This window comes from Rutilus rutilus (genome assembly GCF_951802725.1).
Source record: "Rutilus rutilus genome assembly, chromosome: 6".
Lineage (NCBI taxonomy): Eukaryota > Metazoa > Chordata > Actinopteri > Cypriniformes > Leuciscidae > Rutilus > Rutilus rutilus.
Window position 1 is genome coordinate 260,001 of NC_140214.1, and position 25,634 is coordinate 285,634.

At 45.8% G+C, this 25,634-nt stretch overlaps 1 protein-coding gene across 1 annotated transcript in view; it reads left to right on the plus strand.

Annotated features, from left to right (window-relative positions):
* ptprsb (protein tyrosine phosphatase receptor type Sb) overlaps positions 1-25,634 on the plus strand; it is a 111,120-nt gene that overhangs the window by 80,555 nt on the left and 4,931 nt on the right. Inside the window, exons 15-29 of the mRNA XM_084410262.1 lie at positions 1-30; positions 1,840-2,093; positions 7,523-7,610; positions 10,307-10,522; positions 11,538-11,691; positions 13,009-13,022; positions 13,956-14,070; positions 15,033-15,130; positions 15,480-15,603; positions 15,779-15,954; positions 17,296-17,415; positions 18,394-18,548; positions 22,401-22,686; positions 24,416-24,594; positions 24,733-24,859. The exon at positions 1-30 is cut by the window's left edge and continues 65 nt beyond it. Of these exons, the coding sequence (XP_084266388.1) occupies positions 1-30; positions 1,840-2,093; positions 7,523-7,610; positions 10,307-10,522; positions 11,538-11,691; positions 13,009-13,022; positions 13,956-14,070; positions 15,033-15,130; positions 15,480-15,603; positions 15,779-15,954; positions 17,296-17,415; positions 18,394-18,548; positions 22,401-22,686; positions 24,416-24,594; positions 24,733-24,859 (2,136 nt within the window). The remainder of the gene's footprint in view (positions 31-1,839; positions 2,094-7,522; positions 7,611-10,306; positions 10,523-11,537; positions 11,692-13,008; positions 13,023-13,955; positions 14,071-15,032; positions 15,131-15,479; positions 15,604-15,778; positions 15,955-17,295; positions 17,416-18,393; positions 18,549-22,400; positions 22,687-24,415; positions 24,595-24,732; positions 24,860-25,634) is intronic.

The following is a 25,634-nucleotide window of genomic DNA, read 5'->3' on the forward strand; positions in this document are numbered from 1 at the left end:
CCGGAGAACAGCGCCCCCTATCGCTTCACTGTGAGTCGCTGCATTGGGGAATTAGTGTGTGGGAAGAAAAAAGGATGTAGTGATTTGATTCGATGCATCAGTTGTTAGTTTTGCTGAGATGTGGGCGTGGCAGAAGGAGGTGTGAGTGAGTGAGTGAGTGAGAGTGTGTGTGTGTGTGTGTGTGTGTGTGAGTGTGTGTGTGAGTGAGTGAGTGAGTGAGTGAGTGAGTGAGAGTGTGTGTGTGTGTGTGTGTGGGTGAGAGAGTGAGTGTGTGAGTGAGTGAGTGAGTGAGTGAGTGAGTGAGTGAGTGAGTGAGTGAGTGTGTGTGTGTGTGTGTGTGTGTGTGTGTGTGTGTGTGTGTGTGTGAGTGAGTGTGTGAGTGAGTGAGAGAGAGTGAGTGAGTGAGTGAGTGAGTGAGTGAGTGAGTGAGTGAGTGAGTGAGTGAGTGAGTGAGTGAGTGAGTGAGAGTGTGTGAGTGAGTGAGTGCGTGAGTGAGTGAGTGAGTGAGTGAGTGAGTGTGTGTGTGTGTGTGTGTGTGTGTGAGTGAGTGAGTGAGTGAGTGAGTGAGTGTGTGTGTGTGTGTGTGTGAGTGAGTGTGTGTGTGAGTGAGAGAGAGTGAGTGAGTGAGTGAGTGAGTGAGTGAGTGAGTGAGTGAGTGAGTGTGTGAGTGTGTGTGTGTGTGTGAGTGTGTGAGTGAGAGAGAGAGAGTGAGTGTGTGAGTGAGAGAGAGAGAGAGAGTGAGTGTGTGTGTGTGTGAGTGAGTGAGTGAGTGAGTGAGTGAGTGAGTGAGTGAGAGAGTGAGTGAGTGAGTGAGTGAGTGAGTGAGTGTGTGAGTGTGTGTGTGAGTGAGTGAGTGAGTGAGTGAGTGAGTGAGTGAGTGAGTGTGTGTGTGTGTGTGTGTGTGTGTGTGTGTGTGTGTGTGTGTGAGTGAGAGTGTGTGTGTGTGTGTGTGTGTGTGGGTGAGAGAGTGTGTGTGTGTGTGAGTGAGTGAGTGAGTGAGTGAGTGAGTGAGTGAGTGAGTGAGTGAGTGTGTGTGTGTGTGTGTGTGTGTGTGTGTGTGTGTGTGTGTGTGTGTGTGTGTGTGTGTGTGTGTGTGTGAGTGAGTGTGTGAGTGAGAGAAAGTGAGTGAGTGAGTGAGTGAGTGAGTGAGTGTGAGTGTGTGAGTGAGTGAGTGCGTGAGTGAGTGTGTGTGTGTGTGTGTGTGAGTGAGTGAGTGAGTGAGTGAGTGTGTGTGTGTGTGTGTGTGTGTGTGTGTGTGTGTGTGTGTGAGTGAGTGTGTGTGTGAGAGAGAGAGAGAGAGAGAGAGAGAGAGAGTGTGAGTGAGTGAGTGAGTGAGTGAGTGAGTGAGTGAGTGAGTGAGTGTGTGAGTGAGTGTGTGTGTGTGTGTGTGTGTGTGTGTGTGTGTGAGTGTGTGAGTGAGAGAGAGAGAGTGAGTGTGTGAGTGAGAGAGAGAGAGTGAGTGTGTGAGTGAGTGAGTGAGAGAGAGAGTGAGTGAGTGTGTGTGAGTGAGAGAGTGAGTGTGTGCTTGTGTGTGAGTGAGAGTGTGTGTGAGTGAGTGAATGAGTGTGTGTGTGTGTGTGTGTGTGTGTGTGTGTGTGTGTGTGTGTGAGTGTGTGAGTGAGTGTGTGTGTGAGAGAGAGAGAGAGAGAGAGAGAGAGTGTGAGTGAGTGAGTGAGTGAGTGAGTGAGTGAGTGAGTGAGTGAGTGAGTGAGTGAGTGAGTGAGTGAGTGAGTGAGAGAAATCAGAAACTTTTAATGTGTTCTGGCCGCTCATTCGCAAGACAGCAGTGTTTGGTGGCTCTTGAGTTTCTGACTCTAGCAACGGTCCTCTGGTCCTCAGGTGGAGTATAACCGGCAGAAGATGGAGGTGGACGCTCGTCTGAGGAAGGCGGTGATTCCCAACCTTCAGCCGGACACCAGTTACGACTTCAAGATCACCAGTCCCGAGGGGAACATGGGAGGACTGAGACACCGCATCCACGCCAAGACCTCGCCACCCATCCTGATCCGCCGGCCCGAGCTGGACCACACGCGAGAAGCCGAGGCCACGGTCACCATCATCCTGCCCTCGCTCGACACCAGGAGCCACGTCAGGTGCCCGAGCCAATCAGCACACGCTTGAGGACACGCCAATCATGCATGACATGCGCACACATACGTCGAGTCTCCTTCATTTATACAGCGCTTTAACAATATAGAGTTTCACAGCAGCTTTACAGTGATAACAGGAGATTACAGTAACAGAGATTGTTTTGGCTTTACAGCAGATCTAGAATAAAGTTATTGTCCAGATAAAGTTAGTTTATGATTGATTCACTTCCGTTGCAAAGATCATTAGTTATTAACTTAGGGGCCACTAACACGAGATGCTGGATCAGACTGTGCTCATGCATGAGAGGAATCATGCGCACACATGCGTCAAGTCAAGTCTCCTTCATTTCTGTCAGGACCACTATCGTCAAATACAAACAACAATTAGCATATAGTCTGGATTGGCGGATTGGTTCTGTTCTGGGCAAGAACAGCCTAGCATGGATAAGCAATAACCCCCTTCAGGGTAAACAGAACAAAACCAACATGAATGTATTGCAGATATAATTAGTTCAAGATTTTAATGTACAACATAATTGAGAAGTTAGTCTGATTCAGGGGGAATCCTGACTGGGACAGGTGGAGCTGGGGAGGGAGGAGGGTCATCCGCTGCTGAGAAACGCCATATCTGCTGATAATACTGACGGAGCTGATATATGAAGAATAAAGTTAGTTTTGATTGATTCACTTCCGTTGCAGAGATCCAGAACGCAAACTTTGAAACAGGATCCAAGGTGCAAGTTTTGAAAAATGTTGAAAACATTATCATCTCTGTGTAAACTTCAAAAACGTGAATCTGTGAAAATGGTCATGGCGTGCACATGCGTATTACGTGTTTAGTCTATAGGTGTGTGTGTGTTTGAACACATATGTGAGGTGTTTGATCAGACGGTGCACATGCAGGAGAGGAGTCATGCACACACACACATGCAGGAGAGTAGTCATGCACACACACACATGCAGGAGAGGAGTCATGCACACACACACATGCAGGAGAGGAGTCATGCGCACACACACATGCAGGAGAGGAGTCATGCGCACACACACATGCAGGAGAGGAGTCAAGCGCACACACACATGCAGGAGAGGAGTCAAGCGCACACACACATGCAGGAGAGGAGTCAAGCGCACACACACATGCAGGAGAGGAGTCATGCACACACACACATGCAGGAGAGGAGTCAAGCACACACACATGCAGGAGAGGAGTCAAGCGCACACACACATGCAGGACAGGAGTCATGCGCACACACATGCAGGAGAGGAGTCAAGCGCACACACATGCAGGAGAGGAGTCAAGCGCACACACACATGCAGGAGAGGAGTCATGCGCACACACACATGCAGGAGAGGAGTCAAGCGCACACACACATGCAGGAGAGGAGTCAAGCGCACACACATGCAGGAGAGGAGTCAAGCGCACACACACATGCAGGAGAGGAGTCATGCACACACACACATGCAGGAGAGGAGTCAAGCGCACACACACATGCAGGAGAGGAGTCAAGCGCACACACATGCAGGAGAGGAGTCAAGCGCACACACATGCAGGAGAGGAGTCATGCGCACACACACATGCAGGAGAGGAGTCAAGCGCACACACACATGCAGGAGAGGAGTCAAGCGCACACACACATGCAGGAGAGGAGTCAAGCGCACACATGCAGGAGAGGAGTCAAGCGCACACACACATGCAGGAGAGGAGTCAAGCGCACACACACATGCAGGAGAGGAGTCAAGCGCACACACACATGCAGGACAGGAGTCAAGCGCACACACACATGCAGGAGAGGAGTCAAGCGCACACACACATGCAGGAGAGAGGAGTCAAGCACACACACATGCAGGAGAGGAGTCAAGCGCACACACACATGCAGGACAGGAGTCATGCGCACACACATGCAGGAGAGGAGTCAAGCGCACACACATGCAGGAGAGGAGTCAAGCGCACACACACATGCAGGAGAGGAGTCATGCGCACACACACATGCAGGAGAGGAGTCAAGCGCACACACACATGCAGGAGAGGAGTCAAGCGCACACACACATGCAGGAGAGGAGTCATGCACACACACACATGCAGGAGAGGAGTCAAGCGCACACACACATGCAGGAGAGGAGTCAAGCGCACACACATGCAGGAGAGGAGTCAAGCGCACACACATGCAGGAGAGGAGTCATGCGCACACACACATGCAGGAGAGGAGTCAAGCGCACACACACATGCAGGAGAGGAGTCAAGCGCACACACACATGCAGGACAGGAGTCAAGCGCACACACACATGCAGGAGAGGAGTCAAGCGCACACACACATGCAGGAGAGGAGTCAAGCGCACACACATGCAGGAGAGGAGTCATGCGCGCACACACATGCAGGAGAGGAGTCAAGCGCACACACATGCAGGAGAGGAGTCAAGCGCACACACACATGCAGGAGAGGAGTCAAGCGCACACACACATGCAGGAGAGGAGTCATGCGCACACACACATGCAGGAGAGGAGTCAAGCGCACACACACATGCAGGAGAGGAGTCATGCGCACACACACATGCAGGAGAGGAGTCAAGCGCACACACACATGCAGGAGAGGAGTCATGCGCACACACACATGCAGGAGAGGAGTCAAGCGCACACACATGCAGGAGAGGAGTCAAGCGCACACACACATGCAGGAGAGGAGTCAAGCGCACACACACATGCAGGAGAGGAGTCAAGCGCACACACACATGCAGGAGAGGAGTCATGCGCACACACACATGCAGGAGAGGAGTCAAGCGCACACACACATGCAGGAGAGGAGTCAAGCGCACACACACATGCAGGACAGGAGTCAAGCGCACACACACATGCAGGAGAGGAGTCAAGCGCACACACACATGCAGGAGAGGAGTCAAGCGCACACACACATGCAGGACAGGAGTCAAGCGCACACACACATGCAGGAGAGGAGTCAAGCGCACACACACATGCAGGAGAGGAGTCAAGCGCACACACACATGCAGGAGAGGAGTCAAGCGCACACACACATGCAGGAGAGGAGTCAAGCGCACACACATGCAGGACAGGAGTCAAGCGCACACACACATGCAGGAGAGGAGTCAAGCGCACACACACATGCAGGAGAGGAGTCAAGCGCACACACATGCAGGAGAGGAGTCATGCGCACACACACATGCAGGAGAGGAGTCAAGCGCACACACATGCAGGAGAGGAGTCAAGCGCACACACACATGCAGGAGAGGAGTCAAGCGCACACACACATGCAGGAGAGGAGTCAAGCGCACACACATGCAGGACAGGAGTCAAGCGCACACACACATGCAGGAGAGGAGTCAAGCGCACACACATGCAGGAGAGGAGTCAAGCGCACACACACATGCAGGAGAGGAGTCATGCGCACACACACATGCAGGAGAGGAGTCAAGCGCACACACACATGCAGGAGAGGAGTCAAGCGCACACACATGCAGGACAGGAGTCAAGCGCACACACACATGCAGGAGAGGAGTCAAGCGCACACACATGCAGGAGAGGAGTCATGCACACACACATGCAGGACAGGAGTCATGCGCACACACACATGCAGGAGAGGAGTCATGCGCACACACACATGCAGGAGAGGAGTCAAGCGCACACACATGCAGGAGAGGAGTCAAGCGCACACACACATGCAGGAGAGGAGTCATGCGCACACACACATGCAGGAGAGGAGTCAAGCGCACACACATGCAGGAGAGGAGTCAAGCGCACACACACATGCAGGAGAGGAGTCATGCGCACACACATGCAGGAGAGGAGTCAAGCGCACACACACATGCAGGAGAGGAGTCAAGCGCACACACATGCAGGAGAGGAGTCAAGCGCACACACATGCAGGAGAGGAGTCAAGCGCACACACACATGCAGGAGAGGAGTCATGCACACACACACATGCAGGAGAGGAGTCAAGCGCACACACATGCAGGAGAGGAGTCAAGCGCACACACATGCAGGAGAGGAGTCAAGCGCACACACACATGCAGGAGAGGAGTCAAGCGCACACACACATGCAGGAGAGGAGTCAAGCGCACACACACATGCAGGAGAGGAGTCAAGCGCACACACATGCAGGAGAGGAGTCATGCGCACACACACATGCAGGACAGGAGTCATGCACACACACATGCAGGAGAGGAGTCATGCGCACACACATGCAGGAGAGGAGTCAAGCGCACACACACATGCAGGAGAGGAGTCAAGCGCACACACATGCAGGAGAGGAGTCATGCGCACACACACATGCAGGAGAGGAGTCAAGCGCACACACATGCAGGAGAGGAGTCAAGCGCACACACACATGCAGGAGAGGAGTCATGCGCACACACACATGCAGGAGAGGAGTCAAGCGCACACACATGCAGGAGAGGAGTCATGCGCACACACACATGCAGGAGAGGAGTCAAGCGCACACACATGCAGGAGAGGAGTCAAGCGCACACACACATGCAGGAGAGGAGTCATGCGCACACACATGCAGGAGAGGAGTCAAGCGCACACACACATGCAGGAGAGGAGTCAAGCGCACACACATGCAGGAGAGGAGTCAAGCGCACACACATGCAGGAGAGGAGTCAAGCGCACACACACATGCAGGAGAGGAGTCATGCACACACACACACACATGCAGGAATCGTCCGGTTGCTGCACTGTGAATAATTCAGAGCCGCAGTCAATCTGTGTTTCTGGCTGCTTCTGGATGCTGAGCTCAGGAAGAAAATCATTTCAGCTCCCGATGCAATAACTGCAGCGCACACACTTTACAGCACGATCTCACGCTTCCGCTTCTCACTGTGCAGATGTGTGTGTTACAGCCGACAAGTGCTGCTTCATCTGTGAGAAATATACGACACGCAAAAACTGCTCACTGATGTTCACAAACTCAGACGGTTCACTGCATTTCTAACATAAATACTGTAACAATTGTATTGCACATTGATAATGTTAGTTATTGCATTAACTTTCATTAACTAATGGGACCTTATTGTAAAGTGCTGTTAAAGAAGTCAATCATTTTATCCCTATCACTAAAATGACATATTTAAACGTTTTTTTAATAAAGAAAAATTCTTAATGCCTTAAAATATCTTGAATGTAACTCGACACCATTGCCTCATTTAGTATGCGCGGCTCTATGAATATGCAAATGAGCCCCGCCTCGACTCACTCAGAGACCCACTCGTTAAACAACATTAAAAGCTGGATTTCACCACAGAGGGACTTTAAATTCATGTTGATTCATTGTCAATTCCTGCTGTAATTCTCACACACACACACACACACACAGCTGAAATGCAGCGTCTGCGTCACGTTCGCTAGGGTTCATTAGCACGCAGCTCGTGTGCTTAATGAGATCCTGAGAACTAACTAACTCATGTTGCGTCTGTACCTGCAGGAACATCTATGTGGTGGTGGTTCCTCTGAAGAGAGCCCGAGGAGTGATCCGTCATCTGAAGAGCCCAGACGAGATGGACCTGGAGGAGGTACAGCCGTCACAATCTCACTCGCGTTAGCGCCAGTTTCACTTTAAACAAACCAGCATTTGAGATGCTGCGACGCCATTGGTCCGCTGGTCAGTCCAGTTATCCAATCATGGAATGTCTTCTTATCGGATGATAATTATCATCCTCATATGAGCAGTGTTGTGTAAAGTTACTTTAAAAAGTAATGCATTACAATATTGGGTTACTCCCTTAACCTCCTGAGACCCGAGAGCTTGCCTGGTGTGCATTTTATAATTGTTCTTGCTATTTGGGATAAGTTGGACCTAATAAGTATAATAACTAAAATTTGTTTTTGTACTGGAAGTAGTTTTTGCAGAAAATGATGTCCTCATGCGAGGACAGTGGGTCTATGTTTTACCATATGATGTCCTCATGCAAGGACAGTGGGTCTATAATTTACCATTTTACTAGCAATTATGTGAAGTGTCAGTACAAATGAAGTGATAAACACTTGACAAAATCTGATTTTTATAATAGTACTGGTAATGGCCTGCAGGGAGCAGTAGAAGGCCACTTATTGGCTCACTTTCATTTTGAAATTCTTGATTTTTACCAGTTTTCTGCACTAAAGCAAACCAGTTTTTCCATGTTAACTCAATAATTCATGCTTACACACACACACACACACACACACACACACACACACACACACACACACAGACAAATTTAGTTTTTTCAATGCTATTGCGATCCGTCTAAAAATTCCCAAGTTTAGCTAACCACATGGTAGAATAAATAACGTAATATAGTCCCAATGTCCTCAAACGAGTACTTCACATTTACTGATGTCCTGGAGTGCTACTATTACTAAAATATGTCAAATTTTAATCCCCATATGATGATGGAGACAGTATTGTACATAAATACATTTGTTTCATTCATATAATTTGAATAGATTTTTTACCTGGGTCATTTTTCTTTCGGGAAGTGTTTTGCTGATATTTTGCTGATTTTCCAGCCATTTTCTTCTCACTGACATTGGTGTAATGTTGTTATATCACCACAAGATGGTGTGGGCAGTGTCCCTAAATGTGGCCAACATGTCTAAGATTTACAAATTTGACTATCATTGTGTCAAGAGGCAAAAATGTAATGTCCTCATATGAGGACACAGGGTCTCAGGAAAGTAACTAGTTTGCGTTACTTACAGTAGTTACTTTTTAAGAAAAGTAATGCGGTACATTACTTTTGCATTACCTTTTCTCACCTGGTCTGGGCCTTTTATATCACAAAAGTGCTGTTTGTGGGCAAATGTAAAGACCCTTTCACACCAGAAGTGCAGATTCACGCGTGTACAGTAGAGGGCGCCGCTCAAACAAACCTTTCAGCTGTCAACACTTACTTCACCAATAAAAACTAAAATCTATACAAAGAACATTGGTCAATGAAGTGAGATTAAATGCATAAAAATATTTGTTTTATTTAACATTTCATTATTGGAGGTTTGCATAGTCTGATTTTGCATTTGACTGATTTTTATTCATTTTGAGGAATACTGAATCTTTTTTGTGCAGGTGAGATGAGTAATGCACACATTTAGTCTAGAACTACAATAACCATCATGTTCACACTCACACACACACACACACACACACACTCTCTCTGCACACTAGAGCTGTCAGTCAATAAATGGGAAAACAAAGTTACTAGCGTTACTTATTTGAAAAAGTAACTGGGATATTTTGTTGTAAATTTTAAAAGTAATGCGTTACTTTACTAGTTACTTGAAAAAGTAATCTGATTACATCACTGGAGCTACTTGTTGTGCTTTTCCCCAACACTGGTCAGAGAACAGATGTAATGCAGGGAGTGAACACACACGTGACAGGACGATAACACACCTGAACCTGAGACCGTTCTACACAACACTAGATCACATTTACATTCAGGCATTTACAGATCTGCAAACTCTAGAGCTGGAACTGCTGACGTTTACCAGGGAAAGCCTCGTCGACACTCAGAAGAGAGTTTGTGTGATTTGAACATGTTAATGAAGGGAAAAGACAACATTTGCTGCACATTTATCAACACCACTTGAACTCTATATCACACTAGCCACAACTCCAGTCCTCTGACCTGCACAAGTCTTCCACGAGCTCGATCTGCCTCTTTCTTGCAACATTTCACTTCGTCTGGCGTAACATGACCCTAACCCTTCTGTAGTGGCGGATCATTATGTGATATATGAGTAGGGTGAAGCTCACACGCAGATATTAAACAACCAATTGTTGTTTCGCAACATTGAAACATAAAACTAAAGAAAAAATGCTTCACTACTTTTACATATTTAAACTGAATACAGCAAACAACAGCGATCATGTTAAAGTCCCCCTGTCGTCAATCATTTATCCCCTTAAAGCTCATCTTTGATCACCGGAATGACATATTTAAACGTTATTTCTTGAAAAAAATACTTTGTGCCTTAAAATATCTTGAATGTAACTCGACACCCTTGCCCCATTTAGTATGCGCTGCTCTATGAATATGCAAATGAGCCCTGCCTCCACTCACTCACTCAGCTCAGAGATCCACTGGTTGACGATCACACGTTGATCTGATTGGTTACAAGGTAGTTTGTGACGTCAGAAACACCAGCGATTTCAAAGCGTGTTTTTGAGACTGTCTTTGTGTGTGTGTGTGTGTGTGTGTGTGTGTGTGTGTGTGTGTGTGTGCAGCTGCTGAAGGACATCAGCCAGAAGCAGCGCGACCCGCGGCAGCGTCAGGTGGACCTGCGCAGAGCCTACATCACGGCCCGCTTCACCCCCGCCACGCTGCCCGGCTTCTTCACACTGGGGAACCAGCAGGACTACGGCGGCTTCGAGAACCGGGCCTTAGAGTCCGGCCAGGAGTACGTGTTCTTCATCCTGGCTGAGCTCAACTCCACCACTGGGGTAAGATGTGCCGTCTGTACGTGAGTATGTGTGTGTGAGTGTGTGGGCCCTATTTTAACGATCTGAAACGCAAGTGTCAAAGCGCAAAGCGCAAGTAACTTTGTGGGCGGGTCTCGGCGCTGTTGATATTTTCCCGGCGGGATAAATGACTCTTGCGCCCGGCGCAAATCTAAAAGGGGTTGGTCTGAAGCAGCTTCATTATTCATAGGTGTGGTTTGGGCGTAACGTGAAATAAACCAATCAGAGCATCATCTCACATTCCCTTTAAGAGCAGACGCATTTTTTCCTTGGCGTATTGCTATTATAACGGCGGATTTGCCAGGAGCGGTTCACAGCCGAGGAGACCAACGCTCTCGTCACGGCCGTAAAAGAGAGAGAAGTGACATTGGGGATGGAGAAACACACCCAAATTAGCTTCGGTTAAACAGGCATATAATAATGTGGGTAAATGTGTAAGCTAGATGTATGCTTTTATAATAAATTATTATATTTATAATAAATTGTCTATCTATCTATCTATCTATCTATCGTTTGTAATAATATGATTTGCAAAAATGAAAACTGCTGCTTCTGTGTAGATTAGAGAATCACAGTGTATGAGCGTTTGTGCACTCTATACATTATGGTCAAGCATGCGCCCTTAAAATAGCATAATGAACAACGCGCAACGCGTCACTGACTTTAGACTAGGTTTTTTCTGGCCAGTGGCGCAATTGTTTTATGGAACAGTAAAATAGCACCAGGGAACGTTTGCGCCGGAACACGCCTCCTTTTTTGCGCTGAACCGCCCAGGGAGCGCAAGTTCATTCCCTAGTTTAGCGACGTGCTTCTGTGGAGGGAAAACGCGCTTTAGGGTGCAAAATAGGAATGAAACATGCGTCGGTGTACAAAGTCAATTGCGCTGGGTGCAAGATAGGGCCCTGTGTGTGTGTGTGTGTGTGTGTGTGAGAGTGTGAGTGAATGTGTGTGTGCGTGTGTGTGTGCAGACATAACGCTCCTGTGTTTGTGTGTTCAGAAGATGTTTGTGGCCAGCCCTTACACCGACCCCGTGATCGCGCCGGACTCGGACCCGCAGCCGCTGGACGCGAGTGACGGGCTGATCTGGGTTCTGGGACCCGTCCTGGCCGTCGTCTTCATCGTCTGCATCGTCATCGCCATCCTGCTCTACAAGAAGTGAGTGTGAACCCGTGTGTGTGTGTGTGACCTGTGAGCCAGAGTGATCGTGTGTGTGTCAGGTCACATGCTGTGCTCATAAGTTTACCCCCCCCCCCCCCCCCCCCCCCCTGCAAGACCTTGATAATGTAGACAAAATCTATTATTATTTTAAATGTTATCTAAAATCTATTATTATCTATTAATATTTAAATCGATAATATCTTTACACTAAGGTTCCGTTTGTTAACTTTTGTAAACTTATGAACACATGCAGAAATATACAGACAAGATTATTTTTCTGAGATATTTGTTCTTAATCATAAACTCACTACATTTTTTACTTAATATCTTCAGTAATTTTGCTTCTTCTCCAGTAAATTAATCTTGATTTAAGAATGTTTAGATGTTTGTGCTGGAGAACGAGACAGAAACACTGAGGAAGAGCATCATTACCACAGTCTACATACAGTAGATGTCAGCTTACATGCAACATGTAAAATAACTATGATCATAAGTAAAGAGTGATATGCTCGTTAGCAGAGATGATGTGAACTGTGCAGTTCGTGAGCGCTGTATCTGTGCCGACGGAGAGAATAACGTGTGATTAAATATGTAGGAAGCGTCTATTTCTGGCCAGGAAGATAATAGAGTCTGAGCTGAAGACTCAATCAGAGGACCTGGAGGAAACCAGGCAAGAGGAATCATTCAGTTATCTTATGATATATGTATATTATGTGCATATGTGAAATTGTGTATATTTATTAATCTTTGTTAATGTTAATTAAACTGTTTAATGTTAGTTCATTAGGGCCATTCAATAATAATAAAAGATACAACTTTTGATTTTAATGATGTATTAGTAAATGTTGAACATAAACTCTCCTCAGACTGCGACACATCTCCAGTTATTAACACTGAAAATCTAGTAAAGCTTTTTATATGTTCATTTTAAAGATGTGTTTACAACACTATACACTGTTTTCTTACTAAACTAGTTAATTCTGCTTGTGTTTGTAATTCAGACTCTCATATGAACTCTAATCTAACGCAAACATTTGATATTGTTCACCGTTACATTAGTTTGAGTTCTGCTTCTGCTAGCCCTGTGGAGGAGAGAGACTGCAGCAATAGCAGGAGTTAGTGATGATGATGATGATGATGATGATGACTCACTAAAACGTGACAGACATGAAAACTCTGTAACACTTTACAATAAGGTTCACTATTTAACATTAGTTACTGTATTAACTAACATGAACTTTAATCTTTGTTAATGTTAGTTCACAGTGCTTTATATAAGAGATAATGTTCATCCAGCCGGTTGTTCTCTCAGAATAAACCCGACAGAGAGATCAGGATCAGGTCTATATCAGCCACACACACACACACACACACACACACACACTCACTCACTCACTCACTCACTCACACACACACACTCTCTCACACATACACACACACACACTCTCACACACACACGCACTCTCTTACACATACACACTCACACACACTCACACTCACACACACACACACACACTCACACACACGCTGCGGCAGGGATCCGTGTTTGCCACTCACACATACACACACACACACACATACTCACACACACACTGTGGCAGGGATCCGTGTTTGCCACTCACACACACAGACACACACACACCCACACTCATACACACGCCTTGGCAGGGGTCCGTGTTTGCCAGATTGCTGGCGTGACCTTGCTGGCGCCGGGGGGGGGAGCGGAAACACCGGGCCGGTCCAGCTGATAAACCCTTGGGTCTGATCCATCCCGGCCCTCTTCCATTTACTCCGGAACAATCCAGTCCCGCGGGATCAGTTAAACTGTCCCCGATGAAGGAGAGCGTTATCAGCAGGTGTCATGTAGCGGCCGCGTACTAATGCACTATATTGATTTCTCTCTCTCTCTCTCTCTCTGTGTGTGTGTGTGTGTGTGTGTGCGACGCGGCGTCTGATGGGACTCCAGTAAACCCGACAGGTAAGTGAGATCTGATCCTCATCTCTGAGAAGATTAAAGCTCTTATTTGAGGCAGAACACCCTTCAGTCGCACTCGATCCTCTGGCTGCTTTATTCATGTAGTTCTGCTCTTAGACTTCTGTCCATTGAGTCCAGTTAATAACTGGAGTTTCTCCACATCTTGTGTGTGTGTGTGTGTGTGTGTGTGTGTGTGTGTGTGTGTGTGTGTGTGTGTGTGTGTGTGTGTGTGTGTGTGTGTGTGTGTGTGTGTGTGTGTGTGTGCATGTGCTTTCACTCATTAGCAAACGCAAGGACTCTGAGCCGGGAACCAAATGTTTGCTGAACAATGCTGAGATGATGGCTCACCATCCCACCGACCCCGTGGAGATGAGACGCATCAACTTCCAGACACCAGGTGCACACACACACACACACACACACACACACGCTCACACACACACCAGGTGCACACACACACACAAGATTTTTTTGTTAAAGTACATTATTTTAACCTATTGTATTCTATAAGTATGCCATTCATTGGTTTATGTCCTCTAAAAGTTTTAACATTGAGCCCCTCAAGCACCAACAGAACATTAAGAGCTCAAATCTATCAATCACTTTGAGCTAAGCCTATAGTGAGAGTTGGGGGAGTGGCTACTGTAGCAGATGGAGAGTTGGGGGAGTGGCTACTGTAGCAGATGGAGAGTTTGGGGAGTGGCTACTGTAGCAGATGGAGAGATTGGGGGCGTGGCTACTGTAGCAGATGGAGAGTTGGGGGAGTGGCTACTGTAGCAGATGGAGAGTTTGGGGAGTGGCTACTGTAGCAGATGGAGAGATTGGGGAGTGGCTACTGTAGCAGATGGAGAGTTTGGGGAGTGGCTACTGTAGCAGATGGAGAGTTTGGGGAGTGGCTACTGTAGCAGATGGAGAGTTTGGGGAGTGGCTACTGTAGCAGATGGAGAGTTTGGGGGAGTGGCTAAAATATGCTGTATTGTTGTATTTCTGCTAGATGCCACTAGTGCTGCAGAAACAACATACTTCACCTTTAAGTTTTAGTTTACTAAAAGCCTGGGAATTTTAGTCTAGTTTTAGTCAGAAAAAAAGCTTTTCAATGAACACTTTTGTCACATTTTTAAACACTAATAGTAAGCATTCTCACCATAACAGTATTATTCCTTCACTGAGCATTCTGGGATTGAAGAAGGCAGAATCATTTATCAGGAGTTGAGATCTAGCCTCTGTAGGCACACGAGGTGTCGTGACACTCACTAGGTGTTTCAGCTCTTCTGGTGACGGCAGTCATGTGTGATTCACACGCACACACGGGTTTGTAGGCCATCTCCATGACGACAGCTGTGACCTTTGCCCCCGCAGGTATGATGAGTCACCCCCCCATCCCCATCTCTGATCTGCCCGAACACACGGAGCGCCTGAAGGCCAACGACAACCTGCATCTGTCGCAGGAGTACGAGGTGAGGAACGCAGAGAGACAGGAGAGATAGTGACCTTCATCACCTGTTCTGTTCTTCAGACGGTGTTTTATTAATCAGAGGTGTGTGTGTGTGTGTGTGTGTGTGTGTGTGTGTGTGTGTGTGTGTGTGTGAGGATAGGAAGGTGTTAAGTTAATGCTGTTAGACACGTTTGGTGTGAGTCCTCTTACTGTCTCATGCTGCAGAAGAACAAAACAGACATCAAACTCAAACAGCAGAAAGACAGACAGACAGGAAGATAGATAGATAGATAGATAGATAGATAGATAGATAGATAGATAGATAGATAGATAGATAGATAGATAGATAACTCTCTCATTCTCTCTCTCAGTCGATTGATCCTGGTCAGCAGTTCACATGGGAACATTCGAACCTGGAGGTGAACAAGCCGAAGAACCGCTACGCTAACGTGATTGCGTACGACCACACCCGTGTGATCCTCGCGCCGGTAGACGGTATGAACACTGACTCTCATCAGACTGTGTGTGTGTGTGTGTGTCCGGATCGTTCATCAATACAGAGTGTGTGTGTGTGTGTGTCCGGATCGGGTGTTCTGCTTTTCCATGAGTCAGTGAACTACTGGAAGACTATATAAACGACACACTTCACATTTCCTGTTCTCTCCGCTAGGCATTATGGGTAGTGACTACATCAACGCGAACTACATCGACGGCTACCGGAAGCAGAACGCGTACATCGCCACGCAGGGGCCGCTGCCCGAGACCTTCGGGGACTTCTGGAGGATGGTGTGGGAGCAGAGAGCCGCGTCAGTCGTCATGATGACCAAACTCGAGGAGAAGTCACGGGTGAGAGAGAGAGAGATGGCCAGTTATATGTCACAAGCTTCAATTGGAATTGATGTTTTGACATGCGCTCACTGCACAAATATACAAAGGGCCCTATTTTAACGATCTAAGCGCATGGTCTAAAGCGCAGGACGCAAGTTCACTTAGGGCGTCCGAATCCACTTTTGCTAGTTTAACGATGGGAAAAATGGTCGGCGCTCCCGGCGCTGGTCTAAAACGGTTGTCCCTATTCTCTTAATGAGTAATGTGTGTGTTTTGGGATTTATGTGCGTTAAACCAATCAGAGTCTCATCTCCCATTCCTTTTAAATGCCAGTTGCGCTCGCGCCATGGCGGATTCGCTATTTACATGACGGAACTTGATAGTGGAAAGACCGAAGCCTTCTCCAGAGCGCGAACGGATCTGCTCGTGCGTGAGGTAGAAGTGCGCAAGCAGAACATCTACGGGACAAGCCGGATTCACCATATCTTTATGTACACAATAATAATCTTTTACATTGTAATCCTTTTATTTTTTTATATTTGGCATGTTTGTGTGCTGCTGTGCGTCCCCTGTGTGTGTAATAGAGCAGAGTGTAGAGACCCGCCTATAAGCGCACATTACTAACGCGCTCTTTAAATATAACAAAAAAAATATTGCGCCATTGACTTTAGATCAGGTTTCAGTTGGTCAACGGCTCAGTGTATTTCAGTTCCTCAAAATAGCAATGGTCCATCAATGCACCAGAACACACTCATTCTCAGACCAGTAGCCCATGGGCCACAAATGGGCGCAAATGCATTTGCTATTTAAACAGCGTGGCGCAGGACGTGAAAATGAAAACTGCGTCGGGCTGAAACTAGCAAAAAACACTCGCGTCGTGCTTGGCACTGCACTGCGCCGGGTGTAAGATAGGGCCCAATGTTTCCGATGTTAATAATAACCATTGTCCTACATTGGTTCTTTATTTGTTTTAAACAGCAGACTTAATATTCATCCATTGCTGGTCATAATTTGGAGACAATGATATGAACCGTTGTGCTGTGCTCTTATATTGATCACGCAGTAATAAAAATTACGCTATTTTCACGTCATTGCACATGTGCAGTCTTTCAGTTTCGGTTTTTAATCCGATCAAGTGTTCACATGTTCTCTCGAACGGATTAGAAAAGGAATAAACCGGCCCTTTCAATCCGATCGAAATCTCATTGGGATCGAGCTCAATCGGGTCGATGAAGGTGTTTTACACGAAGGCTTTTCAGTGTGATTGAGCCGTCAATACATTACTGACGGATTATTTGTTTGCATGTAAACGAGTCGCACGTTCAGCTGGTCTTCATGTCATGTTTCCCTCTTGTTTAGATAAAGTGTGACCAGTACTGGCCCAGTCGCGGCATGGACTTGTACGGGGCGGTCCAGGTCTCTCTGCTGGACACCATGGAGCTGGCCACTTTCTGTGTGCGGACCTTCTCTCTGCATAAGGTGAGGCGTGTTCACCTTTATATCAGGGGTGCAGCGGTTTAAATAGCTCACGCTTCGGTTTGTTTCACGGTTTTGAGTTCACGGATTCTGTGAGGTTCGGTATGTGCTCTGTTCAGGGAAAGAAGGACTACTGTTGAAAGAAAAATAAAGAAAAAAAGAACATATAATCAAACTACAAGCTACAGCACAAACAAATACAATAGAGCAAAGATACTAATAAAATGAACAGTGCTTTTCAGGTTTTTCAGGTCTAACATTAGTATTCAGGTACAGAAATTGAATAAATTAATCAAATGTAAAATAACATTGCATATTTGACTGTATAAAAAGTTTAAAAGTTACAAAAGCTGTTCAGTCCAGAGCTTTGAGTGATTTCCTTGTCTTTTGTTGTTTGATTAACATTAAATACACAGACAGTAATATTAGGCTGCTGTCCCTTTAAGACATAATGCACTGATACTGACACACACATGCACTGTCTTCCTCGACTGTATAAGTTCACTTAAGGCATCTATGTCTGCTAGGATACTCATCAAGATCGACATGTTGACATCATTTTTGTGTGAATTTGTCCATTCAGTCTCAAGACTTGAATCGCATTGAACAAAGTTTACAAAGAGTAACCATTTTGTTCATGTTTTTTTGACTGTCTCTGTTGTAATGTATTATTGGGGAGCCAGTGTGTGCATCCATCAACAGAAACACACATTAGCAGAACTGTCTGCTTTACGCGTTGTTATTTTCAACAAACCAGATTTAAGATCAACCGCGGTGCAAGTGCGTGCCGAACCGTGGGTGGAAAACGGTACGGTTCGTATTTTTACCGAGAACGTTACAGCCCTAGTTTCTATTCTATCGTCTGAGAAACGGTGTGTGTGTTGAACAGTGTGTGTGTTGTACATTGTGTGTGTGTGTGTGTGTGTGTGTGTGTGTGTGTGTGTGTGTGTGAGACTCTGACCCTGGTGTTTTCCTCATCAGAGCGGGTGTAACGAGAGGAGGGAGGTCCGACAGTTCCAGTTTACGGCTTGGCCCGACCACGGCGTTCCCGAATATCCCACTCCATTCCTGGCCTTCCTCCGCAGGGTGAAAGCCTGCAACCCTCCCGACGCTGGTCCCGTCATCGTCCACTGCAGGTCAGAGTTCAAGTCCTACCTTCATTTATATAGCCCTTTTAACAATACGGGTTGCCTCGAACAGCTTTACAGCGAAAGACATGATACGACAGCTGTGAGCAAAAACACGCCGTTTTAGTGTGTGTCCCTTTAAATGCAAATGAGCTTTAGCTCCGCCTCCGTTCAGAAGAGGGCGGAGTCTTTACCCGAGCTTCAGAAACTCCGGCAAATCTCACTCATCCAGAATCCCAGAATAACCAGTAGCGAGTGCAGCCTTACGGAGAGACTCAGGAAGAGTTTCTGAATGTTAGTGGAGACATTTGTGTAGTTGTTGTGGAGTTACATTGATCATTTGTACGCGCCTTGCTGCCGCTTCTCGCTGGAACTTTTTGTTTGTTTGTTTTGAACACTGTGCTGTGTTTCGCGTCTACCGTGTCATCTCCCTGCTGAACTGGACGTTTGCTTGGACTTTATTGCTGTCACGACTCACTTTCCTCTGGATCTTATTTCGGATACAACGCAGACACGGACTTATTCGTATACAACGCAGACACGCTGTAACTTTTGTCTGTCTGTTTTGAACACTGCTGTGTTTCGTGTCATCATCATCTTCCCTGCTGAACTGGACGTTTCCCTGGACTTTATTGATTGTCACTTACCTCTGGATATTATTTTGGATACGACGCAGACACTGACAACTCTTCAACTCATCACTGGCATTCATCCAACTCACACTACTCATCAGCTGTCTGCCGATCCTCGCACTACTCCACTGTACCTTCTACATAGTCTCCACTCCCTCGCTTATCTATCGTGGACAGTCTTTTGGATGGTTGGTTACCCCCAGTCATTCAATTTATCTGAAAGGTCGTCATGCTGTGTTGATCGTGCACAATTAGCAACGAGAGTAACGTTACTGCTGCTTTCTTGCATTTTTTGCAAGAAAAGTACATTTTTCAAATGCCAGTGATGTTGTGTTGTCCCGCGGTCTGAATATGCATATTATTTGCAACATCTCTGCACTGCTTGGAGTTTTAACTCTGGGTTTATTGCTCACCTGTGTACCTATGGCTCTCAACTATTCATTACTCCACCTGCGTAGCCTGAAATCTCATCCTCGTCTGGATGCGGCTACATACAGACTCTGCACGGAGCTCGGGGTTGCTAGGCGACCGCGCTATGTACATCGTTCCTGTCGTCGCCATTTCTCCTCGCGCTGCCCATCGTCGACCTTGAGTCCTCAGAAAGGCGCTATATAAAATAAACATATTATTATTATTATTATTATTATTATCATCTCATCATCCTGTCGGGGGTTATTTTGAGATGTTAGGGGATTTTCAGGTGTGTGTGTGTGTGAGTGAGTGTGTGTGTGTGTGTGTGTGATCTCAGAATAAACCCCTTCAGGCTGATCAAGATCTCCGCTTCTTGTCTGTGTCCTCCTCATCCTGTCGGGGGTTATTCTGAGAGATCCACCGGCTGGATGATCAAGCCTTCACTGGCTCTCCAATGCAGAGCTTCTGTGTTTCACATCGATCCGTGCGTCTTCCCCGGGGCCGAGGATAGATGCACCGTAAACACTGATGTGTGTGTGTTTCATTCCCTCTCCAATGCTTCCTCTTGTAGAGTAAGACTCTTCTGCTTGTTATATAAGAGTTGCTGTATTCATTCGTTTATTGAGGACGGCTCTCGAGACTAAACTAGCCTGTCCTCAAAGCTCAGACAAACGCTGCTTCCTGAAGCTGCAAAACCTTGAGAATCATTCGTTTCCAAGCTGTGATTCAGTGTAACAAAGATTCAGAGTCACGTGATTTCAGTAAACGTGGATTTGTTTCGTCATAACTGATTAGAAACGTTTCATGAGGGCAATGATCTCTGTGAACCCATAAACCAGCATTTATATGGTTATACCTGATCTCAGATCAGTTTTAGACATTTTTTAACACACATTTGTATAATTAAAAGGAAGAGTTGTAGTGAATAGACTATTATTGGCCTTTAAAAAGCCCTACAATTTAATTAAATAGCAAATATTATACAAACACTTAATATTTAATGGTATTAGATGATTTGTTAATTGCTGTTAAAAATTCAATTTTCAGTAAAACATTTGCAGTTGTTTTTACATGCAGTTTTCGTTGCATTTACACGTTCTGACCAGCAGGAGTCGCCAGCGTGTGCCGTTCAGACCGATTCAAAACAGTGAATCATTTTGAGAACCAATTGGTTCAGTTGATTCAGAGCTTCTCCCATCACTATCAGAGATTCGTCTGGTGTTGATCTGAACCTCACAGGTTCAGGTTCTGGTTCTGGTCTCGACCGGGTCTCTGACTCGCTGAGGTTCTGCTGGGATTCACTGGGTTCATTGAGGACGAGGGTTTGTGAAATTGAGTTGAAGTTCAGAAGATTCAACCTTTTGCTGCAGTGCGGTGTGATGTTGATCTGCTGACCAGTGTCTGTGATCTCAATACTGATGCTCACACACACACACACACACACTCACACACACTCACTCACTCACACACACACACACTCACACACACTCACTCACTCACACACACACACACACACTCTCTCACACACACACACACTCACACACACACACACTCTCTCACACACACACACACACTCTCACTATGAAGGTAAAAGAGTAGCAAAACTCGAGAGCACGTAGATGTGAATTTGAGAACTTGCACAATAAATATTCGTACTTGTACGTGAACATTTACACTCACAGCTCCAGTGTGAAAAATCAGTACTGTGATGCGTACTTCCAGCCTCTGTTCGCTGCAACCGAACTACCAATCCTGGCATTCAATGATATTATATGTTGATCCGACTATTTTTATGCATTTGGCAGACGCTTGTATACATATACATATATTTTAAGCGTGTATTTAAATGGTCCAGGGGCAGAACTTTTCCCAAGCGTGTCAGAGGCTCTGGGTTCTAATCCGCACTCATATACTTTTTTTTTTTTTCTCATCAAAACCGATTATGTTTATCAGTGGTTGTATATCAGGCAGGGACACGTTTGTGTGCATTTTGTTTTGTAATTTCACTGGAACGAATAGAGAGTCTCTCCACATTGAAAGCGCGCGTCCGAGTGAAGACTGTGCGCGAGCCACAAACAAACACAGTCTCCACGCCACTGATCGCAGCGGCAACGAGCACTTTGATCACTTGATTTCAGGAACAACACATTTTAGCGCTAGATCGTCTCTTATTTAACAAACGAACTAAATGAATGCTCTGCTAGTTAACTGGAGATGTTTTGTTTATTTGTACTGGTATATTTGTGCCGTGAGATGTTTCAAAAGTGGTGGGGACATGTCCCACCCGTCCAACCCGCAGATTACGGCGTCTTTTTTCGTCCTGTGGTAGCCTGTAAAAGGATATTTTGGGGTCTCCGTTTTTGTTGTTGCGCCCCACCGCACAACATATTGAAGGCATAGCAAGCTAGTTCCTTTGCAACTGACATGAATCAGGTACTCAAGATGGCGGCAGACAAGTTTTAGAAGTGAGTGACATCAGTGAGGAGATGTTGGTGACATCATCTGATATTCATCTATACTGGGACCAGCCACCGGGGGGCGATCGAGACTCTGGTTTTATGAGCTATACTGGGACCAGCCACCGGGGGGCGATCGAGACTCTGGTTTTATGAGTTTATGAACACTCTCATACACACGCTTTCACACACACACTCACACACACACTACAGCGTATAATCCCACAGTTCTCTGTTGTGTCAGATGGAAGCGTCTGTGAGTCTGAGATCAGACAGTTTTTTGGATTAGTAGCCAGAAACAGATCAGGGAAATTACACCGTAGTAAAACTGTTTTCTGTGTGTGTGTGTGTGTGTGTCTCAGCGCCGGCGTGGGCCGCACCGGCTGCTTCATCGTGATCGACGCCATGCTGGAGCGGCTCCGCCACGAGCGCGCGGTGGATGTGTACGGTCACGTGACCCTGATGCGCTCGCAGCGGAACTACATGGTGCAGACGGAGGACCAGTACGGCTTCATCCACGAGGCGCTGCTGGAGGCCGTGGCCTGCGGGAACACCGAGGTCGCGGCCCGAAGCCTGTGCTCGTACATACAGACGCTCGCGCAGGTGGAGCCCGGAGAACACGTCAGCGGGATGGAGCTCGAGTTCAAGGTGCGGGAGTCTGGGATTCATTCGAGTCAATTTAGTCCTGTGTCAGATTTAGTTTTATTATATTTAGTCAGTGTTGGGGAGGGTTACTTTTAAAAGTAATTCATTACAATATTGCATTACTCCCAAAAAAGTAACTAAAGCCGCTTTTCCACCGAAATTACCCGGAACAATTTGTCCCAGGAACTTTTTTCCCAGGAACCTTTTTTGCCCCAGACCGGTTGCTTTCTGCGTTTACACCGCGGTCTAAAGTACCGGTCTATGCCGGGAAGGTAAACTGCGCGCAACTGCTCCTCCCAGTCTGCGACGGACAGTAATCAGTTTTGAGCGCCACATTTATAAGTTTGGAGGAGATTCAAACTGTGCTGCAGTTATTGGTTTACTAACGAGGTAATTAACATAACAAAATAGACGAGCACTGATACTAAAGCGTGTTCAGAAAGCTCGTATGCGTATAAAATTAGACAAGGTATGTTGTGAGATGACTGGGACGAACGCGCAAAAATGTCCTTTTGCGCAAATACGCTTAAAAAAAGCCTGAACCCCGTCTATCAATCATAAATAGTGACAGTCTTGTAAATAGTTGTTTGTTACCAACCTCAAAGCGCTATTTCAATCCTGTTATAGTAAATTTGTAACATTTTGCCTTGCAATAGATGACAATGTGTAAACATAATGACTTAATATTAAAAGCTGTGTCAGAAAAGAGACGAGCACTGATAAAGCGTGTTCAGAGCTCGTAATGCTAACGTTAGATATAAAATTGTATGTTATCAGCTATTGCGGACATTGGCCGTGAGATGGCTGTGACGAACGCGCAGAAAGTTTCCTCTTCCACAAATACCCAAATAATAAAGCCTGAAACTCGTCGCCAGTCCCCCAGTTTTTTTTATTAAATTCCATATTTGCAGACAGACAACTTTACTGCATGAAGCCACTTTTTAAAAGGGAGGTTAAAAATAAAGAAACTGCTGCGTGGAGTCATCCAACCAAAATGCGGCGTGAACACAACCAATCAGCTTGTGCAGCGCACAAGTCCCACCCCTGAAAGTTCCTGAACTTTGAAAAAGTACTACCTCGTGAGCAGGGACTATCGGAGGGGGAAATATTTACCCGGAACTTCATTTAGACCCTGGTTCCTGCGGTGTAAACACATCGAGTACCAGCCCAAAGTTCCTAGTTCCTGGGGAAAGTTCCTGCGGTGGAAACGCGGCTTAATTGCGTTACTTAGTTACTTTTTAAGAAAAGTAATGCATTACAATATTGTTACTCACAATAAAGTAACTAATTGTGTTACTTAGTTACTTTTTAAGAAAAGTAATGCATTACAATATTGTTACTCACAAAAAAGTAACTAATTGCGTTATTATATTTATGTAATAAGAGACTTTTTCAGAAATATTAAAAATCACACTTATTCTAAACCTTTGACCAGTAGTCTATATACAGAACATAATTTCCATACAATAAATAACATTGGTTTGTTGATTTGTTTATTATAACACTTTTTGTTTAGATCACCAGAATTTTTAAATGTAATTCATATTTTTATGATGAATTTTCATATTAAATGCACATCTATTTGAGATTGAAAGTTTGCGTGGTGCATAAACAGTTGTGATAATCCGCCAGTTGTAAATAAAGTGTTTCCAGGACAGTTTTAATATGACTTTCATATAACATGCATAAGTTTAAATCCGTGACCTTATTGTGATGCGTTTGTGTCCGTCAGCGTCTGGCCAACACTAAAGCACACACCTCCAGGTTCGTCAGTGCTAATCTGCCCTGCAACAAGTTCAAGAACCGGCTGGTGAACATCATGCCGTACGAAACCACACGCGTGTGTCTGCAGCCAATCAGAGGCCTGGAAGGGTCCGACTACATCAACGCCAGCTTCATCGACGGATACAGGTAGATTTCCCTGCTCTGACTCTATCAGACGAGAGCAGAACCTGCACTGAGCTGATCTGAGTGTGTGTGTGTGTGTGTGTGTGTGTGTGTGTGTGTGTGTGTGTGTGTGTGTGTGTGTGTGTGTGTGTGTGTGTTCAGGCAGCAGAAGGCGTATATCGCCACGCAGGGGCCGTTGGCGGAGACAACGGAGGACTTCTGGAGGACCCTGTGGGAACACAACTCCACCATCGTGGTCATGCTGACCAAACTGCGTGAGATGGGACGGGTGAGATCTGAGAGCCAAACACATGCTCCTTCTGCTTTTAATTTAGTCCTGTGTCAGATTTAGTTTTATCATCTTTAGTCAGTGTTGGAGAGAGTTACTTTTAAAAGTAATGCATTACAATATTGCGTTACTGCCAAAAAAGTAACTATTTTCGTTACTTAGTTACTTTCTATGAAAAGTAATGCGTTACATTACTTTTGCATTACTTTTTTTCACATTTAGTCTAGAACTAAAATAACCATCATGTTTACACAGCGCACACACACACACACACACACACACACACACTCACTCACACAAACACACACACAGCGAACACAACACCTCCTCACTTTATTTCTTTCAACATGGGGACAGGAGAGCTGTCAGTCAATAAATGTGAAAAAGTAACTAGCGTTACTTATTTGAAAAAGTAGCTCTGATATTTTGTTGTATTTTGAAAAAGTAATGCGTTACTTTACTAGTTACTTGAAAAAGTAATCTGATTACTTAACTGAAGTTACTTGTAATGAGTTAGCGCCAACACTGTATTCAGTCAACAGATCGCATGAAAGCTCGTAGTGGCTTTTTAAAAACATTCTAGATTATTTTTCTGCTCTTTTTTTGTTGAAGAAATTATTGAGAGATTTTGGTAAAGTTTTTGTAATGTTGATATAGTCGTAATGATGTCATCTCGTCTCAGTTATGGAGAAATAAAAGCTGGTCAAGGAAGATTTTTCATCCTAGTTTGCATGAGGAAATGAGCCGTTTCTGTACCGTGTGTGTGTGTGTGTGT